The 20,651-nt window shown below is 39.4% G+C and overlaps 2 protein-coding genes across 3 annotated transcripts; one reads left to right on the forward strand and one right to left on the reverse strand.

Annotated features, from left to right (window-relative positions):
* Positions 1-5,773: 5,773 nt before the first annotated feature.
* On the reverse strand, positions 5,774-14,331 carry dctn4 (dynactin 4). Of its 2 annotated transcripts, XM_031745168.2 has the most exons (14): positions 14,111-14,331; positions 13,375-13,445; positions 13,069-13,247; positions 12,923-12,966; positions 12,220-12,327; positions 11,543-11,563; positions 10,953-11,026; positions 10,063-10,175; positions 9,865-9,974; positions 9,685-9,758; positions 9,338-9,392; positions 8,613-8,720; positions 7,197-7,294; positions 5,774-7,105 (listed from the first exon to the last, which is right to left on the reverse strand). In XM_031745168.2, exons 1-14 carry the CDS (start codon positions 14,243-14,245, stop codon positions 6,886-6,888), a joined length of 1,410 nt encoding a protein of 469 aa, XP_031601028.1. In that variant the 5' UTR covers positions 14,246-14,331; the 3' UTR covers positions 5,774-6,885. The 2 variants fall into 2 exon arrangements, with proteins under 2 accessions (XP_031601028.1, XP_031601029.1); XM_031745169.2 differs by lacking the exon at positions 11,543-11,563 and having other exon boundaries at positions 14,111-14,329.
* Positions 14,332-16,872: 2,541 nt separating this feature from the next.
* On the forward strand, positions 16,873-20,610 carry gpx3 (glutathione peroxidase 3). The gene is made up of 5 exons (XM_031745301.2): positions 16,873-17,046; positions 18,573-18,723; positions 18,832-18,949; positions 19,443-19,542; positions 20,074-20,610. The coding sequence occupies exons 1-5, from the start codon at positions 16,891-16,893 to the stop codon at positions 20,293-20,295; spliced, it is 747 nt and encodes a 248-aa protein (XP_031601161.2). The 5' UTR covers positions 16,873-16,890; the 3' UTR covers positions 20,296-20,610.
* The last annotated feature ends 41 nt before the right edge of the window (positions 20,611-20,651 follow it).

A 20,651-nucleotide genomic window follows, 5' to 3' on the forward strand; every position in this document is an offset into this window, starting at 1 on the left:
TTCACATCTACAGTTTGACATTTCATATTCTTGCACTGTAAATCCAGTGATGCTCTCATTGATTCCACACATTGACTTAACTTAACATCTCAGGGGTGAAATACAGCACTCGTTGGGAGCTTGTGTGTGTGTGTTGTCTACCTATGCTGAATGTGGACAGTCAGTATTTGTAGTGTGATGTTGGGCTGGACTTCTGTGGCTTCTGTGGGTCTTCTGCGGAAACCAATCATGTCTGTTCTCGAATATCCCAGCCGCACACATTCTCAGCTTCAAGCGCGCTTTCATCAGAACCTAATGGGCCTTAGCTGCCCAAGAAGCCTGCGGCTTTACATTGAGACAACAACAGTACTTCTTTTGTAAGTGTTGTCCTAATTGAAATCATCTATTTACTTAACAATGCGCTATCGCTGGTGTGTGTCTGACTTTCTCCAGGGCGTGTAATTCTTCTAATTAATGAAGCTTGTTTGGATGATACTTGTAGACCACAGAGGATTAGGTTGTGGTTTGTATTGCTCAATTAGGATCTTGCTGAAGCAGGTGCAGAGATACTTGACTTTTCCTATAGACTTGTCTATAGACGCGATTTCTCTTTTGTGATTTAAGAAAATAAATGGCTGTAATTAGTCTACACAGAAAAAGCTACCTTGGCTATTTCTGGGTAACATATTTATCCTTTTTTTTAGTCTTTCATTTTGTTTTCTTTAGAGGTAGTCACTGGATTACACTAAGTCCTGTTTTTAAGTTGAGCTGAACATCTGGACGAAGCTAAGAATGCAATGATATTATGTAAAAGTGGTTTTGTTTAGCTTTTTTCATCTAAGGTTTGCCAAGAAAGCATTTAATTACAAATATTTTTAATGTCATTTAGTCAAATATGTCATTACTGTTCCTTATGCAGCCAAAACCTTGTGTTTTTATCTATCCCGCAGTAAGATTCAGCAGCCTGTTTTTGTGATCTGATCTTTCTTTCATTCTCTCTGATTTTCTCTGCCGGAATAACAAAATGTTTGCCTCTGGCGAAGCCACTGATTAATCCCATATTTGGACAAGCTGTGCTGCGCTACCTGAGTGCCTGTAGAAATATTGGATTTTAATTCAAGCTCCAGCAAACAAAAACACTTTTCTGGTAAACTTTTATTGTATTTTATTTTATTTTTCTTCTTGGGTTTGGCAAGCAGTAACCGTCAGGGCTGAAAGATGTAACACAACACAGAAATGCAGTTACTTGAGGCCTGCTCAAAAAGAAAGTGAATCCCCATAGATTTAAAATGCTAAAATGCCAAACTTAAAGCAGAAATAAATATGTTTATAGTCCATTTGTAACAACTGTATGGTCGCAAATATTTATCTGTTTTCAACTGTATAAAGGCTTAAAGTTATAATGTGTAAAATTTCACCAATAGATGTCAAAAACTTGCAGTCAATTAAGTTCTGTTTTCTTACCCTCCCAGTTCAAGTGCATAATTCCAGCTATGGTGGCTGCTGAAGGACAAACAACTCTGGCCACTATTCATCTGCAATGAGTGTAGGCTGTCAGTCCACTGTTTACCTCAGCTGTCTATATCCTGTGGTGTCCACATGTATTTATTCTGGAGGAGGCTGTAAAACTTTGTGAAAGAAGTCTGATACAAGTTAATGAGTCAATGAATCTCACTTCTGTCCAATAACAGAGATACTGAGGTAAGTTGTTCAGGATATCCTGTATTTTTCTTACAGTGAGTGTTGCTGTTAGCCCCTGTTAGCTGCTGTTAGTGTCTATTAGCTGCTGTTAGCCGGCATTATTGAAACTGTCTTTGTTAACTTGTTAACTGTTTACCCAGTTCGTTGTCAGCTGTCTGGACACCAAAGAGTCACATATTGAATCTGCTGACAATAATTTGTAATTGAAACAATATCAGGAATAAAAAAGTATGTTTATACATGTTTTTGTGTTTTAGAGCTCTGAGTTTAGAAGATGAGGCTTCAGGTGAAGAGGAAGAACATGACATTTTTTATTAAGACACCAGTCATATTGTCTTTTTTCTTCCCGTTTTCGCTTCTTTAGTGATGAAGACCCCTTTACAGATGATAAAACATACAGTACATGTGGTCTTTCATAGGCTGAGTCTGAAACGAACACCTACGAGTTCCCTTCTCCTTCACCTTTGGCATTCTACATATGTGGCTGGTCTCCAAACACATACATATTCTTTTTTTCTATTAAATAAGCTCAATAAATGACTGACTGTACCTTTAAAGTTTATTAGTGGCACAGGTGAGTCCAGACAGACTCTGCTCATGTCGGCGCCTATTCAACCATATCTGTTTTAGCAGCACACCCTCTCATTCAAATATTGTCATTTCTCATTCCAAAACAAAACCTCTACTATAGAGTCCATGCTTGGAGATGATCAGATGATAAGGTAACATAGTTAGGGCTTCCCAAATTGTACATTTTTCCTTTAAAAGACATTACTTCCTTCACTAGCTTCACTTTTTCTCAAATCTCTTTTCTACTTAAGTTTACAATTGACCAAGAAGATGTCCAGCAAAAAGCAAATTTTCCATCCTCCGGAGACCTCACAGGGTTCCCTCTTAGCACTGGCCCCAGTCTGGGGTCCTGACACACATACAGCCTTTATTGATCAGATTATAAATAAAGCAGAGAGCATAGCTGCATGTGTGTCAGTTAAGGCAGACAGAGTTTCCGAGAGAGTGTTGAAGGTCAGCTGCTTTCTCTTTTTCAACCCTGCATCCAAAGTAAACATTCCATCCGGCCTACAGTCGTCAGACTGCGGAGAGAGCGAAAGCAAAGCAAGAGAAATTGGAATGAGAATTTCAAAGCACATCGGAGGCGAAAGTGAACTTTTTTTTGCCTCCTGAAAAGCTAAGGTTTCACAGGTTTGGCTTTCCCAGCTCTGAAATCCCCCATGCCTCAACAGTTATTCATCTGGGTAGACATCATCAATTACAACTAATTAACCAGATGATGGTCTGGTGAGCAGAAAATGGAAGAGGTGATTCATCACTTTGAGCACCTTTTGGGCTTCATGCTCACAAAACTAAAAAAAACAAACAAAAACAAAACAATGAGACTAAAAAGAGATCTTATTTTTTTTTGTAACTGGGCTAATGCCCATAAAGGACATGTCACAAGTATTGTGGCAGAATCCTTTCACCTGACAGCTAACAAAGGAAACAAACCTCAATCCCTGAGCTTAGCACGGTTGGCCTATGAAATAAGGGGCACAGAGAAAAAGTAGTTGGGACATATTTCTGCATTTTTTTTTTTTTAGATTAATAGAGTTTTCTTCCTCCACTAAGGCACTGCTTCTCTCCTCTTTTGTTTGTCTGTGTCATGCTTCCTCTGTGGGTGAGTTACTGGCGGTTTGGGCGATGACGTAATTGTGGAAAAGTCCTGGGTGCAGTCAGACTTGTAATTCAGTGAGGAATTTTTCATCTGGTCAAGGCTGGCTGCGTGCGTCTTTATAAATAAAGTTAAGTCTTCAAAAGGGAGAAAAAAAAAAGATAGAGGAGCAGGAGAGCCATTAAATGAGCAGGCCCTTGCCTAACCTACTTACTATGCAGGCGCTGCTGAAAACCCTATGATATTCATTTCTAATCCCGATAACGTGGTCACAGGTCAGATTTCTGTGCTGTTTACAGTGTGAGGTTCTGCAAATAAGAACACGCTGATGCTGAGCGTGAAATAATTCCTGTCTTGATCCAGGAAAATATTTTCCTGACCAGAGCGATCCAGAATTTGTCCTCCAGACGGTGTTTTTGGGGATCATTCAAGGGCTGCTCATGAGTCAGTTAAAAGATGACTGCATAAATCACCATATTCAGTCGTTCTCCATCAGTCACGTCGGTTTAGGCGAATAAAAATGATGGCCACGAATTACACATTTAGACTTGCCTTTTCTAAATACAGTACAGTTTTTTCCCAGTAGTACAGCAGGAGCCCAGCAAGTGCTTGGTACGCCACTGCAGGGCACTGAAATCAGCTACTGCTATCATCAGCTGTGTTTGAAGAGGGAGCCTGTGCTGTTTCAGTGGTATGGCACTCCCCCGCCCCATGTGTGCTTTATTACCTCATCTTCAGTGGTGATTTATGGCTCTCACAGAGACCACTTTTCTGGGCTGTTTATATCTGGTGAAGATAAAAGAAAATCATGGCTTTATTACCCAGATGGAGTGGGTCTGTTTACACAGCGGAGGGCCTCATCGGGGAGCTGCAACATACCAGCATCGCACATATCTGATCTGCCTTTTCAGAAGCAAATAAACGACACGAGCACGCAAATCATCCCTCCCAACATGACGGATACGTGTTAAATATAAAACGGTATCTGCTGGAGTACAAATTCTTTTACTCTCTGCTCCTCGTGGTGATGAGAGGGCATCTCGTTCTGATGATTTGTGTGCTGATAAACAGCTTTGCTCTCATTATGGAAATATTTTTCCAGATTAAAGGAAAAAGCTGTGCGTTTTCACAGCCACGATTGCTATCGATCGATGTTTTCAGCATGCAGAGAAATTCAAGCTCAAGGTTGCCTTGTGCTTGCTCTCATGTCCTCCCAGAGCTCCTTCTTGTGTGGCTGATGCCTAAAAACTATTTGGCTATGGCGCCATCTTGTGGAAAGAGTGCATGACAGACAAAAATGCAAGTGTGAGACACATGATCAAAAGCTTTTTATGAGATTAAATGGATTTGGGGAACTGATGTTACTTCAGGTCCACTACTCTATGCATTATGTGTAGATCAAAATGATACAATATATGGAAAACTGATATATAAGAGTTCTGCCTTTCTAATTATTAAAAAACCCTTTATTATGGAACAAATTACTGGAAGACTTCAGCTGAAAACCGTAGTCACCAGTGGTGCAATCATCTTTACTTTTTCTCATTGCTGTAGATCATTTCTTTTATAAATATTAATTACACTTAAATTTTACAGTGCAGACTGCATTGACAAAATCTATATCATAAATGGAGGTTTAATTGAAGAATGATATAGAAATAAATATATAAAGAATGATAGAGAAATATAGTTATAGAGATCAAATCAAACATGTTTCCTATTACATGAATTAAGTTTTTTATTTTAAAGAAGCTTTAAAATATGACAATATTTTCAAAGCCATCGCTCTACATTGGCTCATTGCAGTGATGAACTTAGAGAAATATCACCTGAACCTTAATGCAACTGATTATTTACAATGCTTAAATTTATTAGCCCATCACCCCAATGTAAGGTTGACATCACAGCTGTCCTAAATTAACAGCAATGGTAATTACCAAAATCCATTGTTGAGTTTTTTTATTCAAAATGCTATTTTTAATGCCAAAATCTAATTATTGTTATCTATGAATTTTCAAATGTACCGTTTTTAATTTTTTATTTTTAATTAAGATGCCAAATTACAGTCATTTACTATTTACTATATTATTCCTGGACAAATTTGTTTCATTGGTTGGATGTTACGCTTGATTTTCAGAGTAGTCCAGTGTGACGCCTCTAATTTGAAAACAAAAACATGAGTTCAGTTATTTTTACTTTGTTGACAATTTCTAAAATACTTGTTTTTTTCGTTTTATAAGAGGCAGTCTAATAAACCTCAAGTCAGCAGCTTTACTGTTTTAAGCCATTTGCTTTAATAGCACTGTTTTCAGGCACAGCAGCAGGAAAAGCGCTAGAAACCCAGCTTTATGTCAAAAGCAGAGTGGAGCACAGTCTGGAATAACCACTTTAAAACTCACATCACCCTAGAACATAAGACGTTTACGCTTCCTCTTTGACAGCATTATTTATTAGCCAGTACAGATGATTAACTGTGATGTCAGGACAGTTTTTTTAACCAAGACAAAAAAAACACTGGCAGCAGCTAACAATGCGCACTGACATTGAGGTCAGTGAGGTCTATGAACCAAAAGCAAGTTTTCAAATCGGACAAAAATAGTGTTTCAATACACAGAAATGACGGGCACTTTGTACTTCATGTCATTTGTACAGTTTCTCATGAATCATCCTCACAGTGCCATTAAGTTACTGTGCAACTTCAGACAATAATAAAACGATCATATTTATCCAAAGGAGATCCTTTTTAAACAAAACTACGGAATCAGTAATTGTGATGACATTGTGTAGCATGTATGGTTTTTTATTATATATGTGAAGCATGCATGTTATTCTCCTACTGCTGTCTGAAGGATACACAAGCTAAAAGCGCAGAGGGGTGTGTGTGTGTGTGTGTGTGTGTGATTCATGGCTGGGATTCGCACAGATTGTTCTCTACTCTGATTTCTGATTCTGCTCATCGACTCATCTTTCTATAATCTCACTCCCTCGACTTTGAACTTAAACTTTTATTTTCTATAAACAGCAGAGACGAAAAACTCACAAAATACCCACAGCACAACACAGCTGAGACAAAACCTATGTCAAGGGTGTGGAGCGAAAGGCTGGGAGCAACGAATATGGCGCATATATATATTTAATCAAATTAAAGCTTCATTTTAGTCAGAAATGATATGCGTATACAAGGATCTCCCCTCTATGTAACCACATGCTAAACTGCTTCTTACTGATGAACTATATGGTGTTTAAGATGAGAAAGAGGAGGTTTTTGGTACATTACAATAAATTGGACCAAGAATCTATAGTTATCAGTTAAGTGTGCAACAAGTCGTGGTTTCATATAGTTTTATAAACTGGGCAGCATAGGGATCTGCGGATGTGACTTAAGCCAAAGCATAATAACAGCATCTGAAAGCCTTAAAGATGCAAAATTATCCTTAGGCTTCAATGAGCTGAATCAGAAATCAGTTTTAAATTAAATTAATCCCAGTTTGAAGGTATTAGTTCAAAGAGCCTAACACTGGTGAACGCAGTACTTGGGTTCAGGAAGCAAGGGGTCCCAGCCTCAGTTCCACGTGGTGAGTGAGCCAGATGGCTTCAGCGGCAGTGTCGGCTCCCTCCTCGCTCGGTCGGATGGGAGCAGTGAGGTTGCGGAAGTCGTGTCGGATCTTAAAAGAAACGGTGACATCCTTATCCTCTTCTTTCTGAGGGATCACTTTGATAAAGAAACCAATCTTGTTGGATTTCCTGAAGGCAACAACACTGTGGAAAAGACAGAGATATCAGGTGGAGTTAGGTGTTTTCTTATGGCATTACTGTTAAAGAGCAAGCGTGGGTTTGTGTATTAACTCACTCTGGGTCATCCTGGAAGTCCTGAGGTTCGGCTAGTTCATCATACTCAGCAGCAGCATCCTTTCCTGCTAAGAGTAGTTCCTTACTGGGCACTATAACCTGAAAAAAATAACAATCGGTGACGTTTACAGCATTATTTTAAATGTTAGAGTCACATTAATATGATTTATTACACCTCTTTTTAAGTCAATAACATCTTAGAATGAACAATGGTTATTAAATAAAAAGATGTATTTTACTGAAGTTGACACCTCACATAAAAACTCATGCTCATCTGACTGTTATATCTGTGTTGTGTTTAGGGGCAAAATAAGTCATCTGAATGACACTTTTTGCTAAAATTGATGCTTCTTTTCAGCTGTGAACAGACTTACAGAGAGAACAGATGTAGTACATAAAATATATGTAGGAGGTGGGTGAACTTAGCCATGAGAAGTGGCGATAAAACTCAACCGAGCATAGTTTGATATGGTTCACAATATCCCTCAGGTGTTTGTATATCAGATCGAGCAGAAAGCCGGGACTGCACTCTCCGTTTGGCCATAATGTCAATGGAAATGGGTCATCAGGATGCTCTTATTTGGCCGGGAGCTCTCTCTTACCCGAGCTGGCCCATGACTTCATCACTAAAGAGGCCGGTAATAAAAAAAACGCCTATAGTCAGAGAGCCTCAGTGCACCAGGCAGCACTGTTAGCTGTGACTAACGGTATGAAGAGATGATGTGAAGGCTACCGACAACCCAATTTGCAAAACAGCCGAGCTGCTGAGTAAAATTTAAATAAATAAGGTAAATAAGTATAGAACAAAATGGCTAACATATGCACATTTTGTATTTGGTGCCAGCACACTAGGAAAAAAAATGTTTACCACCGTGTTGCATCACCTGTTTTTCTATCACTGCTTGCGGACTGAGGAGACCAACTGCTGCACTTGTGAAATCCAAATATTTTCCTTTTCTCACTTGGTGCATTATCTTGCTGCTTGTGGCCTCTGTCATATTTTTTTGCTTCACACCACACCAAATGTTTCTATCAGTGACCGGTCGCACGCACCCGGTCAAGCACCTGGGCTCGTTTACCACAAAGATACAGATTTCTGAAAGGAAATCAGTGAAATAACTGGATTCTTTGAACCTATTAATGATATTAAAAACCTCAGTTAAAAATAACGGATAAGTCTTTAATTATCTATAAGAGCGGCTTTTCTGGTTATCATTTAGAAAATAAGTTAATATTTGCAGTCCGATGTTTCATTCACTGGATTTATTTGTGGTTGCTTTCCAAAATGTCAATAACCAAAACAAAACAAAATTGATAACTTGCAAGAGTTTTTAAAAACTTCATTAAAGTTACAAAATTTTGTATCAATTTCGGGCCAACTGTTATTCCTGTGTGTCAATAGAAGCTATTAAAATACCTTTGCAGTGCTATTAATCTCATCAGGGTCATTTTCCTCACAAGCAGTCAGTGTGACATGGGTGATGTTCTCCACTGGGTTGGTCAGGGTCAGCAGCACCTGGCTCTCCTAAACAGTGAATGGTATGGTGGGAAAGAAAAAAAACCATAAAAGACAAATGCTTTACATCAAGTACATTTGTCATCGTTTTCCAAATTTATACTGACACTACCAGTCAAAAGTTTGAACACACTTCTCATTTAATGGTTTTTCTTTATTTTCGTGCCTATTTACATTGTAGATTCTTACTAACAGCATCAAAACTATGAATGAACACATATGGAATCATGTAGTAAACAAAAAAGTGTGAAATAACTCAAAACATGTTATATTTTAGGTTCCTGATAGTAGCCACCCTTTGTTGACAGCTTTGCCAACCCCCGACCTTCTCTCAATGAGCTTCATGGTGTAGTCACCTGAAATGGTTTTCACTTCAAATTCCCAGAGCTTTCATGCATCGTTAATTAAAAGTAGACCAGATAAAATTCATTTTGGAAAAATCGCAGATGTCGTGTACACATGCAGAGATGTGTCTACAATGTAATTAGCCATGAAAATAAAGAAAAAACATTAAATGAGAAGGCATGTACAAACTTTTGACTGATAGTGTGTACAGAATTAAAAAAAAAAAAAAAAAATCTAAAAAAAGTTAAACAAAGTTAATCTACCAAAGTTTGGACACTGACCTTCCCATTCCGGAGATTTGGAATGGACATAATTCTCACTTCTGGGATATAACTCCTGTGGGAGGAAGAGGAAGGCGGCCAGTCAATACACTAACATACCACCACAATGACAGATCACAAAACATTCAGTCAGAGTGACCTAATGTCTAAACTCCTGAAAACAAAACAAAAAGAAGAAAAAGCACACAGTGAAAACCGTCTCCACCTAATGTGCTCATGCTTTTGCATGAAAAATGTCCTGACCTCTTGATATAGTCATCCAACTAAACTACATTTATACTTCACAATAAACTGCTTAACTTCATCGAGAAAAAAGTTTCAAACATAAACAGAAGAGCAGCACTCACACAGCCACCAGCTGAATTTTAAACTTGATTGAAGTAGGATTAAACTCTGGCTTGCTCAAGTTGTGCTCGCATTTCTGAAGAAGGAAAAAAAAAAAAAAAAAAAAGACTCATGTAAATATAATCTATAAAAAGAGAGGCTTTGATAGATATGGAACATTAAAAGCCTGAAGTGGTGCTGACCCTGCAGCGCAGCGAGCGCTTCATCAGGAGGTGTTTGTGTCTTGGGTGGAGCTGAGACGCCCCCGCAGGCTGGAAGTCTGGCTGCAGAAGCCGCTGCCGCAGCGTGGTCACTGAACGACAAGAGAAAATACAGATTCAACTCGACCTCACTTTGACAAGCTCTCAGTACTGTTCAGCGAGCTCCAGACAAGACCTTACCTTCAGGTAAATTGATGGGTCTGGTGTAACAATCCTCAGGCAGGGGCTCCACCTCATCAAGGGCCTGGGCTGGTTCAATGGTGATCTCCTTCTGGTCTTCACCCTCTTTGAGGCTAATTAGATTAACATAAATACTGCTTAATTAGCTGTTGTTTCTCTTTAATGACAGTCTTTAAAGTAACTGGAAGTTAATTACATACACTGCAAAGCAAACAGTGCAGCTATTTTTGGAGGCTCTAGCTCTTTATAAATAACCTACTCACATAAAAGTTGCACGGTTACAGTTAGAACAAAGAAACTTTGGAAAACTTAAGGTTGATGCCTTCAAGGGCATCCAACTTTTCATACTTGGCTACTGAACAAGAGTCCTTTGAAACAAGAGACAACCAAATACTCATCAGTCTTTTCGGAGAGTCCTCGCCAGCTTTACATTCGTCCCCTCGGTCTGACAGCATAGTTTATCAATACACTGCCTTTTGTCAGCTAATCATTAATTTAAAATGTTAGGCAGGGTCCTTGAATGAATTCTGGTGAGCGATCTCTGTTAACAATTATATCAGTACAAGGTGATGATGCAACTTGAGAAGCAAAAAAAGGTGACAAACTGTTCATTGTGATGGATTAACTACAATAAGTATCTAAAGACAAGTTTCAAGGCTCTGTAAATTCATTTTTATGGCACCCTGAAATTAATCAAACTAATGGTTTGTGGACGGCAGAAAATTAATCTGAGTCACTGATAATATGCATGTCAAAGGCGTGAGACATGGAAAACAGGCGCTGACCTTGAAAGTCAAAAAAAGTTCAAAAGGACAGAACCAGTTGATGGGATGTGTTGAAAGCTGCAATAACTGCAGATAAACATAATAATAAAAATATAAAAAACTCACGAAAGGCCAGCCAGGCTTGATAGTGGAGCTCCAGGCCTCTGCCTCTGCAGTCTGGTTCCAAGGCCATATTTTTCCTGAGTAGAATTGGAGGACGAAACATGATCAGAGAGCTAGCCTACTTAACACTGAAATGTCAAGATGATTCTAAATATGCATCTACAGCTATTTATCTATATGACAAATACAACACAACATCCTGACCCCCCAAAAAATGGAGTTTATGGCATTTTGAGAATAAAAAAAAAAAAAAAATGTAAAGAAGTGGAAAAACAACAAATAAAGAACAAACTGTTAAAATTAGCGTGTGGTAAGAGACAGAAAGAAGAGCCTTTGTACTCAAGAGTAGAGGAAGAGAATCAACTCATATTTAATGAATAAATGTCTTCAAAGAGAAAGATCTTCTGTTGCTTCCCTCCCTCTGATCAACATAAAGGCTCCCCTTGTGTGGATCTTGGTCTCATTTACCCAAGGAGACATTCATGTGATCTGTGAGGTCAGTCAGTAACAGAGCAGACAAGAACAGATAGAAATAGAAAACGGTGCTACTGTAAAAGATGAGAATACCCAAATTGTGAAAAAGTACAACTCACCACCACATGAATAGTGTGTTGCTGGGGGGTAAAAACCAAAATGTCAGAGTGCATAAGCAAAGAAAAAAAAAAGGAAAAAAGAGAGAATAAAGAACAAGGTGAAACCAAAGCGATCAAGCAAAACATTATTGGCATTTGGTGACATGCAACGGCAACAGAAATGCATCAGTGATGGAAAACAACTGCAGGATATCACAGCTTAAGTGGCTCCACTGCACGATAGGAAAGACGGGTTTGCATTAATGGATGTTAATTATTGTCAAAGAAGAAAACGGCAGGTGTGAACAATGCACCAAGCTAACGAAGCATGAAGACCACATCCAAGGCAGGGGGGCACAAAACTCATTGTGAACATTTTCCGCTACGTTCAGGCAAATCACACTGGTGACTACCATGACATTTGTTTCTTAAGCAGGGTAACAGCATGGACATTGTGTGAATCCATAAACCAAGCACAGCAAGTTTATTCCCGCCTGCTTTGGCTTAAAGTATGCAAATCAAATTATATCCTTACTGGCACAAAGAAATATTTCTGTATTTATTATTTAAATCAAAGTCTATGCAAATTAGTTTGTTATTTGCAATTTATTGCTGCTATTCGCAATAACGACAAATCACGCAGAGGCAACAGCTAACATGAAGCTGTTCATCTGTGGGGCTCAGAGAGAGCAGAGTACCGAGAACGCCAGGGGCATGCACTGTCGTCTCCTGGCCATCTTCTTCCTGTCCCTCTCCTGCTTCTCTCGGTGGGCCAGCTGCTGGTAATACTCAATCAGTTTGTTGATCTGGAGCAAGCAAACAAGAATCAGTTCTTTATGTACTTTTTATAAAAGCAGACTATATTGTAATTTAAAAGAGAACTGGATACATTATGCTACATATAGTATAGGTTCATATCAATACCTATATTATCACAGATTTATTATGTCCCTATATGCAATATAATTTTTTTCTTAATTAATAGCTTGGCGAATATTATTGGCTGATACCGGTCTTTGTAAATGCAGCTTATCTAATTTTTTTTACAAGTTCATATGATTGTATTAAAATGTGATAGACTTAAATTAAGCTGTAGAAAAGTGTGGAATAATAATAAACTGCAAAAATTAATACAGTTGACTTCCTGCAATAACTACATGTGTGTAAAGAGGTTCATTGCAAGAAAAAAATAAATAAATGGGAGCATATGCAGTTTGTTGTGGTAACCAGTTTTGTAGCCTAAGCAAATGTTCAGCTATTTCAGTTTTAGCCTGGGTTGTGTTATTGAGGGTGTCACTTATTCAGGGGCACATCGGTTTAAAAGCAAGCAATGTGTTATCAGGAAACATGTGAGCAACTTGAGAAAAATTTAGATGGCCACAGGGTGGGAAAAAAACCTACCCGCTGAGTATGAGGGTTCTCAGGCTCCTGCCATCCACCACTGGCTGCAGAGAACAAAATGCAAACATCAGACTTTAGACAGTCACAGAGAACAAATACAGCCTTGACCAAAAAAGGTTAACTAGGATTAGTGAACTAGCACTCACCAACTGATTTGTCAGCCATGCCCACATCTCTTGAGGTCCAGCGACAGAAGCCGCAGGCCAAATAGTACGCTTTCTTCATGGCTGTCTTGGTAGGATCATCAGGCAGAGGAGCTGGGATGTTGGTGGCCCGAGTAGACAGTGTGTGCATGCAGCACGGGCAGTCAAAACAGTTTGCACACCTACAACAGAGCACACCAATAATTAAGAATGAAACTAAGGTTGCTAAGTACATAGTGACATAAGGAGTGGAATATAAACGCGAAGCTTTTTCTATGAATCTGCAAAGAAAAAGCAGGTCAATCTTACCTGTTCTTTTTAAGCTTAGCCTCTGCAGACGGCATGTTTTCCAGACAGCTGGGGCAATAGTGGGAGTCCACCTGAACACAGAGAAGTCAGTTTTAAAGTGTATTTTAAACACGCTTCCCAACTGCTGGATTACCAACAGTGTTATGAGGAATAAACAGGATTATCGTTGTACCATTCCTTTGAACAGTATGGTACAATGAAAAACAGGGGAACCCATTTTATTTCATTTTTATCTATTTTTCAATGAAGTAAAAGTTAAGCTTTCAGTCAAGTAGTAGTATATTAACAAACATTCGTCAGGGTATCCTATGATGATGGTGATGCTACTAGCTAAATCGCTCTGGGCGTGGTGTCTGTAACTTTGAGTTAGGTTTACAAGAGTTTAACAGTAAGGACGTTAGCAGGGGTAGACCGACATCAAAATATTTTGTTTGTGTACTTGTTTTAATTAGAGAACATGCCACCCACATCTTTATAGAAGCTAACCTGTGCGTTTAATGCTAAAGCCGACGGATAGCAATGGCTCATTAGCTTGCTATTGCTTCTTTCAACAAGCGGAAGCGAAACCGTACAACCAATGAGATTAGGGGACCGTTTGATTGACAAACGGCTTGGCCAGACAACTCAGCATATGGCTGAACTAGTCCCTCCCGCCTGTCAAAGCTAACAGCAGGTAACAAAGTAGCTAGAAAAGGCTAACTGTTAGCGGAGGATGATGAGAAAAACACTAACGTACCTCGTGAGACACGCATTCCAGAGATCGTAGCTCACTGCAGTAGCGACAGAAATAAAGCTGAGACAGGGGGGCTCTAATTTTTTTTTCCCCACGAACCAGATAGACAACTCTATCTGGCTGCAGAAGGGACGCCATCTCTGAGGAACGTAGACGAGCCCAGCGACTCACTGGACTGTCTGCTAGTGTTGATGTCACCGCTGATTGCTTGGCTGGAGAAACACAGTGAGCTCGTCGTCGCCCTCGTGTGGTGAATATAGAAAAGGGCATGTTTATGTGTTGGTCAGAGTTGTGTGTGATATTTGTGCTTGTGGCCTGTTGCAAAAACACATAATTTGTTCCCATTTCTTTAGCTGAATGAAAAACAGGAAGAAAAGTTTGCGGCATATCAAATTACACAAGAACTAGATCGATAATCAGTGGAAACGGCTCTTGCAGAGTGATGAATCCAAGTTTGAAATTTTTGGTTCAAATTATCATCAATATGTTTGGAGCAGGTTTGGGGCGAGGTACAACAGTGAGTGTCTATCGCCATAAGTAAAACACAGTGGAGACTGTCATGATTTGGGGGCTACAGCTGTGTTGTAGATCTTGTCAAAATTGATGGAATTATGAACACACTGAAAAATACAGTCGGATTTTGATCTACCACGCAATACTATCTGGAAATCATCTGCAGTAGTGTAGGTCTATGTCTTTATGCTTTAACTTTAAGATTTAAAAACAAGAAAAACATTTTTTTTTCCCTTATTCCCCCATAATATTAGAAAGAATCACATTTTTCTTATAATTGGCTCTACTTAAACATTAAACAGTATTGATTAAGTCCAAGAATATCTCAGGATGACACAAAGAAGATATGCCAGGAATCTGCACCCAAGTTCCTGTTGTGTTACCTGGAGTTTTGACAAAGCTGAATTTTATTTTATATATACTGTATGAAAGTATTTGTGCGTGCACTTATTCATGTCCTCACAGCCCCTTGCAACTGATCATAATCAATTAAATTTCAGTATTTCTCCTTAACCAAAGAAATTCATGGGATATTTGGCCCTTCTGGTGCCTCTTGCTTCCCCGCTGCATAACAACTTATTCTGGCCTGCAGATCTGAGCCGAACGCTGTGTACAAAATACAGTGAGCGAGACACTCAAACAGGCTTGCAAAGACTCCTGTCAGCCACCCACAGGGCATATGGCCAAGTACCAGCTCACCATGGCAACAGCTGATCCCAAAGAGGAGAGGAGAGAGGAGGAGAAATGATCCATGAATAAAATAAACCAACAGTAGGCCGCTTAGCTCTCATGCATTCATGAAGATTAGGGTAAGTTCAACTTGTAACACCGCAGGAGCTTTTTATTCATTTACTTTAGCATAAATGTTTCATTCAAAGCACACTGACTGTTTTTTTTATGAATCTTTACAGCCAGTTAAGCAGCAGTTATAGTAACATATGCACTTTTGAAACTATGTCACACTATATAAACTGCAGTATCTCTGTTAATAGGTGAGATTTGACACTATAAACTACTATAAACACAACAGGTTAGTGCTGAGTTTATAGTGCCAAAAGCTGCTGCCATGTCAGCGCTGTGGCAGATTTAAAAGTACAACTCATGATTGATGTGCAGCTCAGCTGATTTGTATTCAACACACACTGAGTTCTAGATGTATTTATTTTTCGATCTCAGATTCATGAGACATGATTATTTAATCCTCCAAACAAAAGAAAAACAACACATCACAAGAGAGGTCCTCGGTTAGGGTGAACTAATATTGCATAACTGGCTTGATAAGTGTCAAGAGATTTATTCTAAAGACACTTCTTCAGCTAAGAGTCTAAGAGGAGAAACACACACAGACGCTGCAGCATTTACTTGTATACAAGGGCGATCACAGAACGCTCACACCAGAGTGGGGGCCCTGCGATGCGCGCTCTGTTCTTGCACGTGTCTTTATTTATACATAAGAAAAATGAATACATTTGACGTGAGCATGTGCGTATGTGTGTGTGTGTGTGTGTGTGCGTGCGTATGTGTGTGTGTGTGTGTGTGTGTGTGTGGGAGGTCAGAACTGCTTGTTTGACTTCTTCCTATCGCTGTGAGAAGACTCAGATACAAATATCAGAACATGTTTTATAAAGAACAATCAGTCCTGAACAATGAAAAGAACAACCAGTTCTAAGCAAGGAAATGATCATCATGCAGCATTCTATCACAAGCAAACTTATATCATTAAAAGCTTATACTGACTAAAACATACAATTTTCTATTGACAATAAGTCAAGCAGAAAGATCCTCATTTGTTCAGTGTAATGTGCCCCCTGTTGCTTAATTCCAGTGTGTTCTGTTGAATAGTAATCCAACAGACAAACACACACAAATCCAAGGAAGTTAAGCTAAACATGCATGTACTTCTTCTTTAATGTTTACAGCGATTTCAAGGTGTCTAAAACCTCTGATAACCTTGAAAAACAAACATCACACACATACATCTATCTATCTATATGACTTTTTTCTTTGTATATATGTAACGTGTTCCCTGTCTTGTTTGTGGGTTAAATCTTAGTTAGACGAATAAAATAAGAATTTCTTTCTCTTTTTTGTTGTTGTAATTGTTTATTGTTTGTTTGGCATGTATAGGCCACCATACCACTGATTACTAAATTGCAAGCATGGTTCTGCTCACAACATTAGCGCTAAGAACGAATAATTAACATTTTATTTTTCTGACTTGGAGACTACTGACACGTTCATCCGCGCTCACAATCGGTGCACGTCAACAGATGACGTCACCCCAGCCAGTTCATTTATCTAGAAGAGGGACATCCACAGAGAGCAGTCACCGTGTCGGGGGGACCGACTGCACGATGTGGCCCGTGTTACCGCTGCTGCTGCTCGGTCTGCTGCAACCCTGCACCGTGGGCTCCCAGTTCACTCAGGTAGGTCCACCTGTTGATATCCATCATGTTTATGGCGTGAATTCAGACACAAGGAGACACGTCACAACATCGTTGTAAGATGACGTCCTTGTTAATGTTTTTGTTTTTTATTTATTTGTCACCTGTTAACGTTGCAGGTTATAAGGTGAGTGTTGCTTGATGTTCATGGAAAAATAATCTCCCACAGCATATGTCTATTTTACTCTTGCTGTGGTTTGTTTGGCCCTGTGTCAGTGTTTTCTAGAATGTTCTTTGTCAAATATCAAATTATTTGCGTTAAATTATGAGGAAGTTTGAGCGACAATAACTTCCCCCATTGCTCACTGTCTGTGCTCAACACACATCTCTTTCAATGACTTCTGCTTATTACTACTTATTCAAGCTTATGCTGCACAGCAAGCCTTTGAATAGAAACATAAACACCTGTTACTCTGGGCTTCTTTTGTTGGTGAATTTCTAAGCATGATTGCATCCTTTTTCCAAGCTGTGCTGATTTATTGTGAAAAATGACCGTCTAAGGAAGCATCTGGCAATCATCAGCCATAATGACAAGATAAAGTGCATCAACAAAAGCTAATCGCTTAAAACAGAACCATTTGGAACTGCAATGGCCTTCTGCTTTCATGTATTTGAATATTGTGATACCCATTTTATACAGAGGCACATCTGCATTTGTCATTTCACGTAAAGATTTCTGGGTGAGTGAGGGTAATTTGATAGCTAAGGTCCCTTTAACTGTTCGTCAGCAGAGTTCTCCTGTTGACACAGAGCTTGTTTTTTTTGTTTTTTTTTACTGTAAGGAGCTCTGTTGCCCACACAACAACGCAGGTATGAAGAGGAAGAAAGGGGAAGTATTGCAGCTGTCCCTGGTGCTGCTTATTTGGTTAAAGCTTCAGGATCAATTTGGGCAAACAAACTCCTGACATTTGTAGTGGATAGAAGTCAGACTGTCGAGGTGATTGTTTATTTGACCTTGACGGGACGAAAAAGTAGCTGATAATGAGATTTTCCTATGTGTTGTTTTGTCCAAGTGAGACGCCCGATCCTGAAGATAGCCAGTACCATCACATAAGACTAATAAATATCTTCCTTACGCATGGCAAGTTCTGTACCTGCAAATATTTGCCACTCATTATGCTTATTGGCTGATTGCCTGTGATTACTCGGTTGCTATATTGGTCATTAGGTCAAAAAACATTTAGCACAAGAACACAAATGAAACGTTGTCATTTTTCAGTCACTCACTGTGGCACATCATTAAAAGGGTGACTGAACAAAAGGTTAAACACACCCCTCGTATACATTTGTGTGAGGTGAGAGGTTATGTCCACATCAAGTCCAGCTTCAGGTTTATGCTTTTTAATATATATATATATTGTGTGTTGTTTCAAGTCTGAGAACACATTGTGTTCTTGTTGGAGCAATTCCTGTTCAGCCTGTCTGTGTTCTTGCTCATCTTAACTGTATTGGCCGTTAGCGAGTTAAAGTAAACATAACGTGCTTTGACCTTTTGTCTGTATTTGCAGCAATGCAACTCATCAGTGGAAGGCACCATTTACAAATACAGAGCAAAGACTCTAAATGGTAGTCAGACTGTGAACTTCAGTGACTACGCAGGCAAGGCTGTCCTCTTTGTCAACGTGGCTACATACTGAGGACTCACCTATCAGTATGTGGGTAAGAGATGGCACGGGCAGCGCTGTTTTGTGCTGCAGTTAAAAAAGAAATAAAGAGGTGGGGGAAAAAAGGTTTCTCCACCTGAACTCTTTTCTCTTTTTTCATCAGAACTGAATGCACTGTATGAGGAGATGAAACCACATGGGTTAACTATTCTTGGCTTCCCCTGCAACCAGTTTGGAAAACAGGAACCGGGGCAAAGGCATGAAATCCTGCCAGGTTTAAAGTGAGAAATCTTTGTCTTTCACTGCACTTCAAGTCTGCCACGTAGAAAAAAACTGTTTAAAAAATACTCATGAATGAATTAAGGTCAATGAAGGTCTTGGTTTTCCAGAGAACTCGATAGGATTTTGATGTGATAACATTAAATTCTCTGGTATTGAGTCACATGCTTATCGCAAGGCCGTATATATGTGCTGTAAGGTGAGAAGCTTTAAAGCAGCATGTAGACAGGAATGTGCAATAATGGTAAATCCTCTGTCAATCAACCAAACTTCATTAAAGCATGAAAGCATCTTTTGGCAGTTTCTGTTCGAGAGCCTCTCCAGCACACCCAGAACGTATGTCTCAGATTGCATCAGTCATCACAGATCCATAGCAAAGCCTCTGCAATACACTATGTGGCTTTGCTCGGCTTGCAGGGAATCTAGGGCAGCTGCCAAGCAGCAAAGTACTCAGGGGCATGTCCGCTGATAGGATGTCCTTTTTCTGGATTCCAGACACGTTAGGCCTGGCAATGGATTCATTCCAAACTTCCTGCTGTTTGAGAAAGGTGATGTGAATGGGAAAAATGAGCAAGAGGTTTATACTTTCCTTAAGGTAAGAAACTGCTTGTGAAATTCAGTTGAATCTTTGTAAGTTGAAACTTACATTTTAATTTTGTATTTTACTTATTAAACTATTTTTTCCAAGTGTATTATGAATGCTACTGTCTGCTCTCATTGCTTAGACTCTTTACATGTGTTTCGTTATATTCAGTGGGGAAAATAATTATTTGATACCCTGCTGAATTCATAAGCTTTCTAATTTTAGCATTTTCATTTTAACAGAGAAAGACAGAATATCAACCAACAAATCCAGAAAAAATCGCATTAAATAAAAGTTTGATTTGATTTGCATGTCATTGAGCAGATAAGTGTTTTATCCCCAAGCAAACCATGACTTACTACTTGGTGAAGAAACCTTGTTTGCCATGGTAAGATGTTTCTTGTAGTTGGTCACCAGGTTTGCTCACATCTCAGGAGGGATTTTGGGCCACTCCTCTTTACAGAAACTCTCTAAATCCTTAAATCGTATGGCCCTGAGCGATGTTCTTCTGAGTCTTAGTTAAAAGTTCTTTGTGCCACGCAGAGCTCTTGCCCCCCTGTCGGAATCGACTTTGGTCCCATGTACGGCCGGCTCTTCTGGGAGCCTCTAAAGAGTACCGACATCAAGTGGAACTTTGAGAAGTTTCTGGTGGGAAGGGATGGGAAGCCAGTGATGAGGTGGCACCCGACCATCAAAGTTTCTGTGGTCCGAGCTGACGTCCGGAGATACCTGCTCGAACAGTACGCAAAGGATGTCTTTAATTAGATCTGATCGATCATTTAGTATTGTCTGTCTAATGAAGTAAGTGTAATCAGATGCAAATGATTAGTAGAACTTAGGTAGCTTGATGAGGAGTAATGTTACAGTTTCTTGTACCGTGAAGATGGCATGTTGAATGAAGAGGAGGCTTGAAAACAGTTACTCTGTGGTGCCTCTTTGGAATCTGGGATTTAGGCCAGCCTTTCAGTGCATTCAGGCTGCCCTGCAATCCCACAGCACCATGTCATCTTCCCATCTCAGGACTTGTTAACCATTACTGTCTAAATGTTGATTACTTTCAATAAATCATGGAGAATAACACGGTGTTGTGCAGTTTTTATGAGAAACAAACGTGGGTGCTG

This window comes from Oreochromis aureus, linkage group 2, assembly GCF_013358895.1.
Source record: "Oreochromis aureus strain Israel breed Guangdong linkage group 2, ZZ_aureus, whole genome shotgun sequence".
In the NCBI taxonomy this organism is placed as follows: domain Eukaryota; kingdom Metazoa; phylum Chordata; class Actinopteri; order Cichliformes; family Cichlidae; genus Oreochromis; species Oreochromis aureus.